Source organism: Ambystoma mexicanum, chromosome 12, assembly GCF_040938575.1.
Source record: "Ambystoma mexicanum isolate Mex_15411 chromosome 12, UKY_AmexF1_1, whole genome shotgun sequence".
Taxonomy (NCBI): Eukaryota; Metazoa; Chordata; class Amphibia; order Caudata; family Ambystomatidae; genus Ambystoma; species Ambystoma mexicanum.
The window spans coordinates 135231096-135247664 of NC_090936.1; the positions used below are offsets into that span (position 1 = coordinate 135231096).

The 16569-nt window shown below is 44.3% G+C and overlaps 1 protein-coding gene across 2 annotated transcripts in view; it reads right to left on the reverse strand.

Moving 5' to 3' along the window:
• Positions 1-12172, reverse strand: part of KIAA0930 (KIAA0930 ortholog) — a 1042143-nt gene extending 1029971 nt beyond the window's left edge. The window contains exon 1 of one of the 2 annotated variants that reach the window (XM_069628175.1): positions 11835-12172. In XM_069628175.1, coding sequence (XP_069484276.1) covers positions 11835-11976 — 142 coding nt within the window. In that variant the 5' untranslated portion in view covers positions 11977-12172. The remainder of the gene's footprint in view (positions 1-11834) is intronic. The other variant, XM_069628174.1, reaches the window with a different exon arrangement.
• Between the last annotated feature and the right edge of the window lie 4397 nt (positions 12173-16569).

The window sequence follows — 16569 nt, forward strand, 5'->3', positions numbered from 1 at the left end:
GAGCGAACGAGTGGAGAGAGCTGACGAGTGGATAGAGCAGACGATTGGATAGAGCGGATGAGTTGATAGAACGGATGAATGTATGGAGTGGATGAGCGTATCGAGCGGATGAGTGCATAGAGCGAACGAATGTATAGAGCAGACCAGTAGATAAAGTAGACGAGTGGATAGAATAGATGAGTAGATAGAGAGGATGAGTGGATAGAACGGATGAGTAGATAGAGTGGATGAGTAGATAGAGTGGATGAGTGAATGGAGCAGGAGCGGATGACGGGATAGAGCTGATGAGTGGACAGAGCGGATGAGTGAATAAGGCAGATGACGGGATAGAGTGGATGAGTAGACCGAGCCGACGAGTCGATAAGTGTACAGTGGGGATGAGTGTACAGTGAGGATGAGTGTACAGAACGGCTGAAAGTATAGAACAGATGAGTGTAGCGATGAATATATGGAACAGCATATTGCTGTTGAGTGCGTAAAAGGGATGAGTGCACAAAAGGGATGAGTGCGTAAAAGGGAGAGTGCGTAAAAGGGAGAGTGCGTAAAAGGGAGAGTGCGTAAAAGGGAGAGTGCGTAAAAGGGAGAGTGCGTAAAAGGGAGAGTGCGTAAAAGGGAGAGTGCGTAAAAGGGAGAGTGCGTAAAAGGGAGAGTGCGTAAAAGGGAGAGTGCGTAAAAGGGAGAGTGCGTAAAAGGGAGAGTGCGTAAAAGGGAGAGTGCGTAAAAGGGAGAGTGCGTAAAAGGGAGAGTGCGTAAAAGGGAGAGTGCGTAAAAGGGAGAGTGCGTAAAAGGGAGAGTGCGTAAAAGGGAGAGTGCGTAAAAGGGAGAGTGCGTAAAAGGGAGAGTGCGTAAAAGGGAGAGTGCGTAAAAGGGAGAGTGCGTAAAAGGGAGAGTGCGTAAAAGGGACGAGTGCGTAAAAGGGACGAGTGCGTAAAAGGGACGAGTGCGTAAAAGGGACGAGTGCGTAAAAGGGACGAGTGCGTAAAAGGGACGAGCGCGTAAAAGGGACGAGCGCGTAAAAGGGACGAGCGCGTAAAAGGGACGAGCGCGTAAAAGGGACGAGCGCGTAGAAAGGACGAGCGCGTAGAAAGGACGAGCGCGTAGAAAGGACGAGCGCGTAGAGGGGACGAGCGCGTAGAGGGGATGAGCGCGCAAAGGGATGAGCGCGCAAAGGGATGAGCGCGCAAAGGGATGAGCGCGCAAAGGGATGAGCGCGTAGAGGGGATGAGTGCGTATACGGCCAATGAGTGCGTATACGGCCAATGAGTGGATAGAGCGGATGAGTGGATAGGGCGGATGAGTGGATAGGGCGGATGAGTGGATAGGGCGGATGAGTGGATAGGGCGGATGAGTGGATAGAGCGGATGATTGTATATGACCTGATGACTTTATAGGGGAGATTAATTGATTGAGTTGATAGTGGACGAGCAAATAAGGGTACACTAAGGAGGAGTGTACATAACGGATGAAGCCATAGAACAGGTGAGTATAGAGATGGATATATGTGCTTAAAACGGATGAGTGCGGGGGCAGATGAGTGCGTAGAGGGATGAGTGCGTAGAGGGGATGAGTGCGTAGAGGGAATGAGTGCGTAAAACAGGTGAATGTATATTACATGTGAAAGACAGACAAGAGTACATGCGTGGGGCCGACTGGAGTGCGCAGAGCAGACTCGAGCGCGTGGGAGGAGGCGGAATGCATGAGTGCGTGGAACAGACCAGAGGGTATCGAGCAGACTGCGATGCATGAGTGGATAGGAGTGCATGGAACGGACTGGAGCGCATATAAGTGATGTATATAGTATGGTTGAATACAGAGAACGTTTGAAAGACCATACAACCCACCATATCACATCACCACGCTTACTCTCTCCTTTACATCACCACTCAACTAGAACACAAAGATACTATGACACCATTCGGTATAAATGTTCTCATACCAACATCCGCCGCTCACTCCACATCATTCTAAGTAAACCCTGCTGGTTACTCACCCCCCAGCCAGGCGTTCTCCTCAGGCCTAACGCAGCCACCTCCGCTCTGGATAAATCCTGCCAGAACTAACACATACTCCTGATCTCTCAACCACCACACCTACCGCTAAGAAGCAGCTATTACACTGCTACCGCACGAGCTGCACACATACCCAGTGCCCACATGCACCTTTTCGACTCTCTTTACTGATCGGAACTTCGGTTCCCAAGGGCGTTCAACCTACCAGCACCTTCAGACCATACCAATGGTATATAAGGCGCTATATAAATGCAAAATAACAATAACAGGGCAAACAATGCACACTCAGAAAGCAGACATGCACAGACGTCAGTTTCTCCTGGTTCTGAGACCATCACCAGAAGAGCACAACCTCTATCCTATCCCTCTTCCCTCATTAACCTACCCCACATACTTTCTTACAGAGCCACGCGAGCGCCTGGAGACTATGCAAATGGTAGCGGTGTGCAGTATACATCAACATAACAAAGTGGGAAATATGGTTGGTGAGAAATTGTTTGGTGGAACATTTTGCAGGGCTGATGAGGTCATTTGCTCGAGTCATGATTTTACCCAGCATGCAGCATTATGCCCCCTCCCATCCCGCCCCAATGTATTATCACCCACCATTCTCAGCTCTTGAGGGATAATAAACCTTATTGAGGCACCATGCACCAGTGCCTGGGCCATCAACCTTTCATCGATAACCAATTATACGTCGCTAACACAAAATTAGATCCTAAGAAAAGCTCCTGTGCTTCCCTGAACTTGTATCACATAAGAAGTGGAAAGGAACTCCGAGCTGAAGACTGTGAGCAGCTAATCCTGCTTAGAGGAGCAAAGTCGGGACTTGTCCCCAGTCGCGGATAGACTTGGGGGGGGAAGTGGGACTCCTATGGTAGGAGACAGGACAGTAAAATCGGGACAGTCCTGCAAATTATGGGATGGTTGGCCACCCTATGAGATATTCACGCTGCCAGTGCCAATGAATTACATCGGAATCCAGTGTACATGCCTCCTCAAATCATTAATTGTGGGAAGCTGTACGCTTCTTAAAAACAAGTAGAAGCAAAATAAGGCTAAAAGGCATTGGGCCTGATTCACAGAAGTGTTTTATAATGGCGCAATCCCATATGAAATCGTTCTGTGAATCAGGGTCATTGTGTCTGCGTTTTACACTTCATCACTCCTTGTTTGAAAGTTTTAAAATATCACGTGGGGGACCTTTTACATAGAGGCGGCCCCCTTTCTGCAAGTACAATCAAATGAAAATGACTCCCAAAAAGTTGAAAATATATATATATCTATTTCTGCGATAGGTGAGCAAGTGGCTGAGGATGAAGGAGGGCAAGAGTATGCTGCCAGAAAAGGGAGGTAGTGGGGCCTCACATCACCAACACTGTATTTAAAAAAAGATGTGGCCCATTTTATTCAGTTGGTATTATACACTTATTTTCATTAATTTAGAAGGAGCTGAACATTGTTGCTTTGTGCATAATATATTCCGCATGAAAAGTATCCTGTATTTGTAGGGCTATTTTGAAACGGAACCAAATTCAGTTTTTGGTGTGTACCACGGAAATAGTAGTTATTTTATGCACATACATGTATTGACAGGCTGACGATATGGGGGTAAACACGATATGTCACAATACAAATGCCTGAAAGCTACCCCATAGACGTCAGAGACACAAAACCAGCTATTTTAAGCTTCAGCCTTTAGCGAATAAGGAAGATAAACATCGCCGAGTCTGTGAACTATCTTGTTTGCTTTTCATTAAGCCTACGCGTTCTACATTCCTACACAAGACACATTGGACACAAAACCAAAATCGCAGCGTGCGCCGGTGAAATAAAATTGCATTTACGCGACTTTCAAGTGTGGCAAGAATGTGAAACCCTCGTGGGAACACTTCACATGCTGCTTTTGAGGTTTTCCAAGACGAAATCGCGTTTGCTTGTCAGGTGCAGCGAGCTCGGCGTCGGGACGGAACCTTTTTGTCGCACCTCGACGTTACCTCAGTCAGCCGGCGAGGCCGCGGCAATGACGTCACCGTGCCTTGCAGCCAGGGCAAGTGGCGGCCGCGTGAGCCCCTGCGTCACGCTGCCGCGATGAGGAATGTGCTCATAACAGAGCCCGGTCTCTGGCAGTCCTAGTAAACACCTGCCTCACTCACACGGGCACGCCTCTGAGGGATCACAACGCGACTCACACACTACAAACAAAACAAACCAGGGGTTGGGCCATATACATTGTGAGCGCAGCGCGTGAGCCTATTCCCCGCTATTATATTGGCAGACTGCCCGCGGGCTTCAAATAATATAACGTGCGCGATTTTAAAGGCGAGTATAACAGGTTACCAAAGCACACATATACGATAAACGTATTCATTGTGCTATACTTGAGTGAAGGAGGCCGACGCATGGCCATATCCTATCAAAATGGGTTGTGTATTGAATGGAAGCATCTCATGTTTAACACAAAAGGGGATTGCGCATGTTATTTGTCACATTTTCGAGCTGAAAATAAAAAGGAAAATACCCGGCTTCCATTGTTAGTGCTGCTGTTTCTAGTTCACCATTCTTAACATTAAGCAAACAGTACAATTAAAAAAAACTGTTTATTCTACGCATGGAATACTTATAAGGGCATCCCGCTCACTTAATGTCTACTCGAGATGAAAGGGGCGCATTGTTTGCATTTCCCATCCTATTCTGTACATTGGTAGGCACACGATATATGCTTAAAATCCACATATATTTTCGAAACAATAATTACAGTTTCATGTTTTACATACAACTAACTGCACACCACATGTCCATCATGCACTCAAGAAGCCAGAACTGAACCCTCTTGATCCAGTTTATACCTGAGCACCTGCTTATGGTTGAAAAGTGCTGGTGCTCTCCCCAAAAAGGGATTGCTTTCCTGATGAACGGGGGCGGGAGGGCTATACTATGACTTTCAAATAAAAGAAGTGCAGGAACTCAGGACCAGCAAGTGCCTCCTGCCTATTTGAAGCACTGCATACAAGTGTACCCTTGGGTACTACATCATTCCAATAGACCGCACCAAAACAGTTTGACGCAGATGGGGTTGGGGTCCTTGTACACTCACTAATATGCTTATATCGGAGGGACAGACATGAAGACATGTTTAGAAAACGTGAACAGCCACCCAGAATTCTTAAATGAATTCCCCCTTGATCTTTCTCAGAAATGGCATACGACTTCTACCTTTTCCTCCACCATGTGTGCCTGGAAGTGTGAGGTCAGAGTGAGTGATGGGATATGTCTGGAACTGATTGAGTGTAGTGTAGAACGTTCTATGCCTTGTTGGTCCACCCAGAGCCGTTAGGGCGGTTAACTGACTGGACATGAGCGCTCCATCAGCAGAGTCAGAGGAAAAAGTGAGAATCCCCAATTATTTTGGGTTGACTCGCTGTTGTACAATGCATTACAATGGATATTCAGAAGACATACCTGGAAAGTAGAAAGCATGGAATCCTGCGGTACTATTTATATCTCAATTGGTAAACGAGGGAAGGAAGCTTATTGAAAGCTATTTGGTTTAGGATTGTCCATTAACCTGAACTGTAGTTTGAAACAGGAGCACATATTAACTATGCTCCACATCAGACCCCCTTTGTAACAATTCACAAATAAGCATCCCAATTCCGAGAAAGTTCAGGGGGAAATCTTTTAAAGATTCTGTTTACGAACATGTTAGAATTCAGAAGGCGGTGTGGTGCATATAAATAGCCCTCACATTTACTGATACCTGCCAGGTCTGAGAGTCAGTTTGATTGTGATCTGTGTTTCTGCAACTTTAACATTAATATTCGTCAGCCAGAAATTGCGACACATGAAGAAACATCAGTGTGTGTGGGACATATCACTCTGCATCTCTAGTGGGTTGTCATGAATGAAGCTGATGACCAGGCCACTGTGCAAATTGCTCTTTTTCATCGATAATTAGCCAGGAGATGCCTGTGCTTGCCGACAACCCTGCCATACCAGCACAGTGCTGCAGTAAGCCTTCATGATGTCAGCACAACTCTACTAGTTTATTAACTGGCAGCATCCCCACAGCAGGGTGGGTCCACCCATCAACAAGCAGAATTTACATCTGCAACTCCAAATATGCTGGACATTGCTTGGGGCCAGTACTAGTACTTCTGTGGAATACGTATGCGATAAAATTACCTATTTCTAACTCTCTCTGAGTCACTTTATGAGTTCATAGCACCCCTTACATTCAAACAGGACTCTGATCTTACATGGAGCAGGGGAAGTAAATAGGGGTGTACTGAAATTCAGCTTTGAATAATTATTTGGCCGAATTCTGGCTGAAAATGAGATATTTGGCTTAATTCTCTTTTTTTAAAACCTTTATTTGTAAATTAATGCATCAGTCACTGTCACATTACATGGTTTCACTCTTATTTCAATTGCCGTTATATCAAGCCATCTCAAAGTTAACCCCCTAGTGTCTTCCAATGATGCACTGAGTTTGTGCCTGAATTCACTCTTAATTTTCACTCGAAGCCGAATAGTTTCCCTAACAAAATACATCAAGTACTGCTTTGACTTGGAAACATTCAGGAATGCCATGTTAATCCTTTAAATAGTTCATTAAACAAATGCTGATGTCACTTTATTTGATTGAATGCAGACAGAGCAGGGGGGTGAAAGTGCAAACAAAGTCTCAACTCTTCATGGGCTGGACATAGTTTAATCTGGTGGTCTGCTGAGCAGACGCTAAACTTTCAATATTTTTAATGTGCATTTTGCAGTTGAAAACCATTGAGCTGAAACAACAGTTTACCAAGACACTATGGGAACATTTTGTTTAGAGGCTTATTGATTTGCTGATGACCTGTGTGAGTAATCTGAAAGTTACAGGTTCCACTCCACCAATTCCCATCCAAGTGGATTAACACAAATGCTGTGGGGATCCAGGAAATTCCAGACACTGAGTAAAATAGCTCAGGGGGTAGTGTGCCTGTAGAAAGAAACTGTATTCAGCCTGCACACTAAGGATATGAAGCAAGTAAGATGTCTAAGTGGACAATGTGCCTGCACCTTAGATGTGCTTGTAATAACGAAACATAGGTTACAATTCCTGCCCTGCAACTGCCTCAGTTGCCAAAATGAGCCCTTTTAAATTGGGTAAAAGTGACAGATGTTACTAAAGAATGTGGCTATCCAAAGGATAAGGAGTTTTACAAAGAAATAGGTGTAACCAAAATGCCCCAGTCTGTGGCAGCATAAATATTACTCCCGACATTAGATGGTTAAAAAAGTGGGATATCTGTATAATAATGATGAGGAGGTGGTACAAGCTTACAATTTAGAAACATTGGACCAAATGGATGTACAAGTGAAGCAAAAGAGTAAAATAAGCATGCACATGCCAATTAAAAAGTTCTGAAAAGCAGCAATATCCCTTCCCTGTAAGGTCTGTTGAAAACCATGAGGACTCATTATTCCCTATATATTTTTAACTGGCGTCATTTACCATGCCCCAAAAAACCACACACAATACCCCACCGGGAAAAACAAAGCAAAATACTAATTTATACATTAAAATCCATTTTCCAAATGCCTCAGTGCCAGAGGTAGAAGGCATGGCTTTAACACCCCAAAGGTTTATATTCAGTAGCATTTCAGCAGTTAGCAGGGTGTGTAAGGGAGGCATGGTATCACAAGTATGACACTGACACAAGAGTTAAAAGTTTCAAAACCTTTATTAAATTCTTGGTGTTTGAAAACACTCCTTTGCCCCACAGCTATGATGGGAGTAGTCCCTACCATCAAATAATAAAGAAAACACAGTCCTAGTCAGTTTTTGTCATATCAAAACGGCCCATACTAACAAAACCTAATACCTGCCCTATCTCTTGTACAAAAAGTGTGTACAGGGAAAAGTGTATGCAAAGGAAAGTCTGTGTTGTAACATAAAAGATCAAGATGGCAGAGTACGTTCTCCTCTCCACGTTGGACAGCACCGAGTAAGGCAGCCCCGTAAAAAGGATGACACACTCTGGCTCATGTTATAAACAAAAGGCAGTTATGGGTCGAGGCCGGCTTGGCCTTCCACGTTAAAGTCACTTATTCTAGTGTTCCAAAAGTTCTTTCACAGTTCAACAAAAGTTCACAAAGGTCTCACTCTGTCGGACCCGGATCTCTCAAGGCAACAATAGTTCACGTAGGTCTCCCTCTGTCGGGCTCAGACCTTGCAACCAAAAGGTACATGATTCAATGTATTTCTCCTTCAGCCAGTCTCGGACCTCACAATCACAGCACTTCCAGGGGTTCCTTTCCCCCAGCTTTATTCACATTCATTAGGGGTTCCCTTCTCATAATTTATATCACGCTTTCCGTCTCCCTCAGCCGGGCTCGGACCTTCCTCTGATGTCAAAGACTTTTGAATGTGCGATGCTTTTACCATAGGCCTCCGCAGGACCACTTTGACTTTAATTTCAACTCTCCCTTATCTTATTTGCCCCAGTGTCTTTTGGTCTTGGTAGTTCATTACCACAAGCACAAAAGTTTAAAGAAATCTTCCTCTTAAAGCAATCACCTTTCAACCTCCCCTTTCGTCTAGATTAATCTTGACCATGGCACATTTCAGAGTTTGTTCACTTTATATCAAGACATTAAGCATTTCGCAGAGACTTTAAGTGGGCTACTTCCTTTCGTCGGACCACTCAGCTACTCGGTATCAATGGTTTCACAGTTATCATTAATTTAAAGTTCAATACTGGTTTGCTTGTTTTCATCAGCATGTGCGCAACCTTCAATTGTAAGATAAAGTGTTACGGCTTCAATCTTTCGTTGACACAAAAGTCTTTTGCTAACTCACCGGCTGTGTGCATTCCTTTCTTGTCTTTGCAGCTTTAATTTACGAGTCAAGGTTAATACCACAGGCTTGTCCTCACTACCCCCATCTCCATCGTTCACCCGAGAGGGTCGCTGCAGTCCTTGAACTACAGTGCAGGTTTCTTCTTGTCTGGGATTTGGCTTTCCACGTGTATCCATCATGCTTTCCCAGTGGCAACAAACTACTACAGGGAACTTCAGGGTTTCTCCACCCTTCGCTCTATTCCCTCGATCGGTCGCTCTGCTTCAGTGGGTTTGCCTTCACCCCGGAAGATCTGCTCCTTCTCATGCTCCACCTGGCTCAGAGTGTGTCTCTGTGCTCTGCCTTTTATCCATGTGGGGGAGGGGGGGAGCTAATGGGTATCAGATGTATGTGATTAAGATCAAGTGCCTGACTTTGCCTGACCTGATTAGTGGGACAGGTCCACTGAGATATGCAAGTGTTAGCCTCTTTGATCTCAGTGGCCCTCTTCCTCGACCTAGTGTTTGTGTAGAAAGGGGGCCGGTGGGGAGTTAGGATGTTGGAGAATCCTAACAAATATGATGGGGTATGGGTACGAGAAAAGGGAGAATACTGCATCTCACCATCGGTTGTCTCACCTCCACTCCCTGAGGACCCCACACCCAGGGGATCCTCCTGCACTTGTCCACCCCCAGGGTCTAGATCCAAAGGCGATGACAGTGCCCTGGCCAGTTGAGAGAGAGATCCCAGGGGACTAGTGAGACACCCTTTGATTTCTCACAGGTGCTAATTGATGTAATCATTCCTTTTGTGTTCCAGTGTCATGCTGGAGCCAGAAAGCTAAAGAAGGGAAAGGCCCAAAAGGGACCTTTGACAGTACAAGTAGACTCATCCCAGTCTCCCCTCAAAGTAATTGCATACATGCATACTGTACTTGGGGGCTAGTCTTGGTTACTTGGGGCCTGCCCAACAGTTTATATTCTGATAATGTATTCCATTCATGGTTTACACAAACATCTTCTGTAGACAACAAAGAAATGCGATAAAAATGTGATGCACATATAGTTTAAGTGGGTTTTTCATCTACAAAGTATTTTTCTTGTCTACATAACTTTTTTTTATTATAAAGGCAACTATTCGGCTCCATATTCGGCTTTGGCCGAATACTTGTCCAACTATTCGGTATTTGGCTGAATACTTAAATCTACTATTCGGTACACCCCTACAACTAACTGAGTGAGGAAAAAAATGGTCAGGGTCCAGAGGAAAGAGAGTGACTTCTGGACCTGACAGTTAGCACTCCAAGTAATAACTCACTGAATCACCTGATCTTCTGGCATCAATGCTCTCTGGCTTTTGCTCAGCCTGATGATCTCCCAGCAGTTGCTCATACATGATCACTATCTGCGTGGTCCTGGAGCCACTCTCCCTCCAATGGGCCCTGGCACTTCTTTTAAAAATACACATTATGCACTGTATACCAGAAAAACCTCAACCCACCCTTCAAGAACTGCCAATTTTCACTGTATAGAAATACCCAGATTTAAGTTAGCCAAATCAGGAGGAGGTAGCTTCCCAGTAAAAGCGGCACAACAATGGAATGCACTACCTCTGAACCTCAGAACTCATCAGTCCTATTTCAGCTTCAGACGTAACTCTCTAAATTGGCTACGGTGTAACGTCACATGAATCTTGGACATCTGCAAGATCCACCCCATATCTGATTATGAAAGTGTCTAGTATATTGTACCACACATTCATGTAATCTACTGCATCCTTCCACCCTTCTGTAACCTAACTGCACCTTTCCCTGTTTTATTTTATCCTTATATGCGCTGTATCCTTTCTGCTGTGCCCGGTTACCTACGGTGTTGGTGTGCAGTACCACATAAACAAACAAGCAAGAGACATTTATGGTTAAGACGTCAAGCCCCTGGATTAGAAGTGGGCAAACAACATTTGATAGAGAAAGCCCTAGATTACTGGTCCAAGGGTATGGTAAGAATTTGAGGGAAGTGAACACTGACTCATGTCTTAATCCTTTCAATGTTGATCAATTGGGGAGCATTAAATGGGGTGATCGCAGATATTACTACATAGTTTAGCAGAAGAAGGCATCTTGGATGAAGCCCCACATAAAAACCTGATATAAAAAGTACAGCTTTGCAGAAGCCCAAGGAATCCAACTAAGTGATGGGCCCAGCCATCCAATTCCCTGCCTTCTATTCTAACACACGAATCACTAACTAGCGCTGGTTTTAATTGCTCATTTGAATACAGTCTCGGTTCTTGACCACTCGCCAACAATCCAGACCTCTTGCGAGAAGTTACTCAGCCTGCCGATGTACAGTCATTCACGGGGGATCCCGGCCTCTCAGTCGCAGTGCCAGTGACTAATGACAATGACGCTCTTACTAGTATATTCAGCCAAATCATCTGCTACAGAAGTTTACTTGGAATCGTGAACTGTCCTCACCTGATCTTTAAAAAAAAAAACTCCATAAACCAGACAATGATTGATTGGCTGATGGAAGCACTGTTTACCAATCTCGTAGATCGGCTCACACTCATAGAGGTTTTTATTTTTTATCAGCAGACAGTCGCTCTCCGAGCAAGCAGTCAGTGGCGACAGTCAAAACCACTGTCCCGATTTTCCAGCAGTCATTTACCCGGTAGTAACACCGCAGGGAGTCGCTTTCTGAGTTCACAGAACACAATGTAATTAAAACAGGACCCTTGAACAGCTAACTCACCAAAACCACCACTGATCTCACAAGTACCTCTCTCTCTGCCACCCTTTGCTCTGCAGACACTCATGGCAGATCACACTCTCCCCTAAATCATAGTCTCTGCCACACTCGTCAATCTCTCAGCATACTGAGGCACTTTCTCGTGATCCCCAGCTGACGGCAGCCTCTCTGTCCGCAGGTACTTTTAACAGTAACTCAAAAATAATCTATTTTGTCGGCAGTCAATCCAGAAACATAGCAGTTGCCTACCTAGACCGCTGATCTCGTGGCGGATGCTGATGCGGCTCCTCTCTTCCACTATAGCAGAGATCATTTGCTGGAGGGACGCGTCCAGCTCCCCGTTCTCCTCCTCTCGCAGCCCAACTCGGCTGATGCTTCGGGAAGAAGTCATGCTGCAGCTAGCGAAGGCGAGTACATGTCAGTAAATGGATGGAGCAGGCACAGCCCGGCGACGCTCCAGACCAGACCCTGCCCTGCCCTGCCAGGGAGGCTGCTGCAGCCGGCAACAGTGGGTCCAGCAGCCCTGGAGCCGCTGTCAGTGCTTACTTCCGCCTCCCAGGACACAGCAGCCGATGAGAGCACGAGCCGCCCAGAGTGGGCGGCCCTACCTGTCCTCTTTCTGTTTCTTAGTGACTATCTTGTTGTGCCAATCTCAGAAGGTGGTGCTTTGCTGGCAAGCATAGACAACAAACAGATACCCATAAATGTGCTAGCCATGCTGCCATCTTGGAGGTACTTTGAAGAGAGCACTGAAGAACCTAAGCCGAAGCTGTTTTAGCAGAGTGTAGGGAAAAGGGATCACTGTATATGTCTGTACAAGGAGGATTTGTTAACCACCACGACAGCATACAAGATGACAATTTATGGCATGATTGTTTAAATTCTGAGAATAAGGCATTGCATATGGCTCTACATTGTATATGGAAGCAGCAAGTTGTACTAATGCTGAAATTGAATTGAAATGATTAGTAATTAATTCATATTGATAGGAATTTGAAGAACACGATAATAAACGTGTGTTTTATCTTAATGAACGAATCCGTTTTATAGATTTTATGGATTTAGTATGTAATATAGTGTATTGTATATTTATTTGTATTTTATATGTCTTAAGTTCATTTTGAGCTCATCACATTAATGCATAATATTAACTAAGCTGAAGAAGATCCCATTTCTATAGATAGCCAGGGCCGGCCCAAGGATTTGCTTGACCCTGGGGGGGCAAAAAAAATCCAGGATCTCCTGATTTGCATAATTAGTGACATCACTAACAATGACATAACACAATGAGTCTGATAGTGAGAGGATCATGGGAAGAAACATAAAAAGAAGTTGTTGGGAGTAAGCCAACCGACAAATAAACTTTGCTGTACAGTTTGTGAATTGTTCCTAATGTTATATATGGACAATATCATAAGTGAGGCTTTTTATGAAGAGAGACAGTGTGAGGTAAATCAATTGCAGGGATTTCTAATTTAACACATAAGGCATAGTGAGATAACATGTTTTTCCTGGTGACTTCAACATCCACCTTGACTCCTCAATCCCGGCTGCCACTCTCTTCCATGACCTTTGTACCTCGCCCTCCCTCTCCATTCCTAACTACTTGGCTGGATACACTCTCAATGCCTTCATCTGCACTGATATGTTATCCCCCTCACCACCCCTCTCTCCTAGTCAGACCATTCCCTCCTATCCTCTCACCTGGGCCCTCTCGGCCCCTGACCTAAGTGATGTTTTTAGGATTTTCATGTACGTCACCCCCATGTCTCATGAGCTACTTTCTTCTTAGACAATGTGGTGATCAGTTGGTTCTTGTTTTATCCATTTGAAGTGGGAGACATCCAGAGCCTCAGTCGATGACCCTCTCTGCATGGTGATCATGATATCATATATGACCATCACAGTGAATGCCATTCATTCGAAGGGCATGTAATGGTTATTTTCTAGTTTCTCAGTAGCAGTAGATCACCTTCCATCATGGTCAGTTCTTTGGCATGTTGGAAGATGCTCTCCTCTGCATTGTGCTGCATGAACTTTCTCATGACTGACATATTATCACAGGTTGGTGGGGACCATGAAGGGTGTGGGGGGATGGTCGTTTTTTGGGACCACACCATGGGGAGCGTTGTCACAGCCACTCCCGTTGATGCATGTGGTGTGCACCGTAATTTACACAGAAACACATAGAGTACTCTTTCAACATCTACACGTTGGTCACGTACAATTCTGAGCACCTGTTTTTAAAGTTTGTAGGGTCCATTCTTCATCTACATGGCCTTGAAGCCAGCAATGGGTGATGCAGATGTTTTTTTACTCCTAGTAGTTCTAGGAATCGTTAAAATGTTCCCCCTTGGAAGGGAAGACAATTGTCAGTTCGTCAGTTTTGATAATGGTAAGTAGGCCATGTGTTGCTAACATCTTAGCCACTTTGGGGACATCCACAGCGGCTGCTGCTTTTGAGGTAACCATTTCCACTTTAACAACAACCAATACATCCTGGCCTTTAGATAAGGTGCCAAAATCCTCGTTTAGGCACTGCCAGGATTGCACACCATGCTCCATTGACCTGATGGAGACCAGGTTGTTTAGGGGTCAAGTGGCTTGACAGATACAGTTGTGTTACTATTTTTTCACTGCTTGTTCTGATCCTGTGATGTAGACTTTCTAACTAAGTTATATTTTTGTCTTGTTTAAGCCTTGATGGCCAGCGTGTGCTCATTGGATCACTTTCTTGATGAATGTTTGAGGTAGAACTACTTGAGGGTTTCACATTAGTAAACCTTCAGGGTATGGGACAGTTCTGAGCGAACCAAGAAGAGGCTTTTGTGAGCATTGCGCGTCTCCTCTGTGCAATGGCGATGAGTGTAAAAAAAAAGTATTTCCATTTCCCACTGACCTGCGCGTCCTTGATCAATTAAATGCATTCCTCCTCCCCTTATAAGCCCTGACTATGTTATCTAAAGAGTGCCTCTTGTGTTTGGCATGCTACACAACTAATATGACATGTTGTTCCACCCTGCTAGCAGCTTTTTCTTCCCACTTGGTGATCTCTTGTAGGACCCTTGATAGGAAATGCCTGCCCCCGGGCAGAAGACAAGCTCAAACAGATGTTCCTGTAACTCAATGATCCAATTCTCAATACATGGTGAAGGATGGGTCACAGAGTCTCTAAAGATGGGCAAGTCGGTTTTTTGGTACATTATTAGGGTGAATGGGTAGCCGTAGACTTAGACATGTAATTAATTGCACCCCTAGAGCAACACAATAACTTCTTTTTGATTTTAGATTTTGTTGTCATTAAGGCTTTACTGACGAAGGCAAATGGAAGGACCACCCAATCAGGGTTTGTCTTTGTTAGGATTGTAGGGGTTTTTGTCTTTGTTCTATTACCTAACGTGGCAGTATTTTCGTATTGTGGTATTCTGGCGGTAAATTGGCATTATCTTATTATGGTAGTAAATTAGTGGTGAGCATATTCATAACACTGCCCTATATGATAAGACAAACCTTCCCTTTTTTACAACTAAGTCCTATTCTAGGGTTGACTGTAGGCATACACCCATGCTTAGCACATTTAGAAAGAACCCAGTAATGTCATAAATGATGTATACATTCTGCATAGATTGTGCATAAATTGGCCATAGATTGTGCTAATGACTTATCTACATCGTTAGTTTATATCCTTGAAGGGCCCTGTTCGGCCCCAGCATGCATGGCAGAACACACTCACACAGCACACCAGCTTCCTAGCTTGTATATATATATATATATATATATATATATATATATATATATATATATATATATATATATATATTTCCCCTTTTGTTCCTTATTTTATCTCTGTGGTGCAAGCACTAGGGTATCTCCTAGTTACTTTCCCCACCTACAGAATGATCATCAGACACATGAGAAGAAGAAAGAAATGACACCAACTTTGCTTTTGCCACTGCAAATATTATTTGTAACCAAGCCATTTATAAAAAAGGAAACAAAACATTGCATTTCATGATAACACAATTGTGGCTCTTACCAATTATGGACAATACCGCAGACAAAATAAGAACAAACACTGCAGAACATTTCTCTTTTGTTAATTCACACTGTACGAAATAAAACAACAATGACTCAGTTGAAGTCTTAGTTAATTAACTGTAACTGTATTTCTCCAGCATTGGTATCTTTCATAGATTCACATGCTTGACTATTCCCCATCGTCAGACTGGGAATCCTCAGTGATTTAAATAATTATTAACATTTTTTTAAATATATACATTATTTCCATAGAAAATATGAGTGTAAATAGCCCATTATGGTCTATGAGCCATTCACTTGTGTTGTCCCTCCACCTCACTTTGGTCCTTTATGGCCCTAACCAATTAGGTGGCAGGGCTTAAGCTCTGTCCCCGTCAGCCATCTTCAGATTTTTTGCCGTATAGACTACAGATTATGGATGCAGAGCGTAGGAGCAGCCTCTAGGGGAGGTGGGTGGGCGCATGTGAATCTATGAAAAATACCAATGCTGGAGAAATACAGTTACAGGAAAGTAACTAAGACTTCTCCAGCATTGGATCTTTCATAGATTCAGATGCTTGAATAGAATACCAAGCAGTTAAAACATGCCCACATCATAATACATAGATATGCAGAAAGCTTCTGCGAGTCTTTGCCATGCAGCAACACCAAGGTTACATACCCAGGGAAAGGCGGAAGGAAGGCTGATCCTACCTTATGCAAAGAGGTAGCGGAGCACTGCCTGGCCAACTGCAGATTCTTTGTAGGTATCTTCTGTCAGGCAGTAATGCTTGGCGAATGTGTGCAGAGTGCTCCAGGTGGCGGCTCTGCAAATATCCTTCAATGCTACCCCTGTGTGAAAAGCCACTGAAGCTGCTCTCCCTCTGGTGGAGGGCACCGAAGGAGGCCTGGTGAGAGGGTCGCCTTTAGACTGGTGACAGTGTGTGATACATTGAGACACCCAACG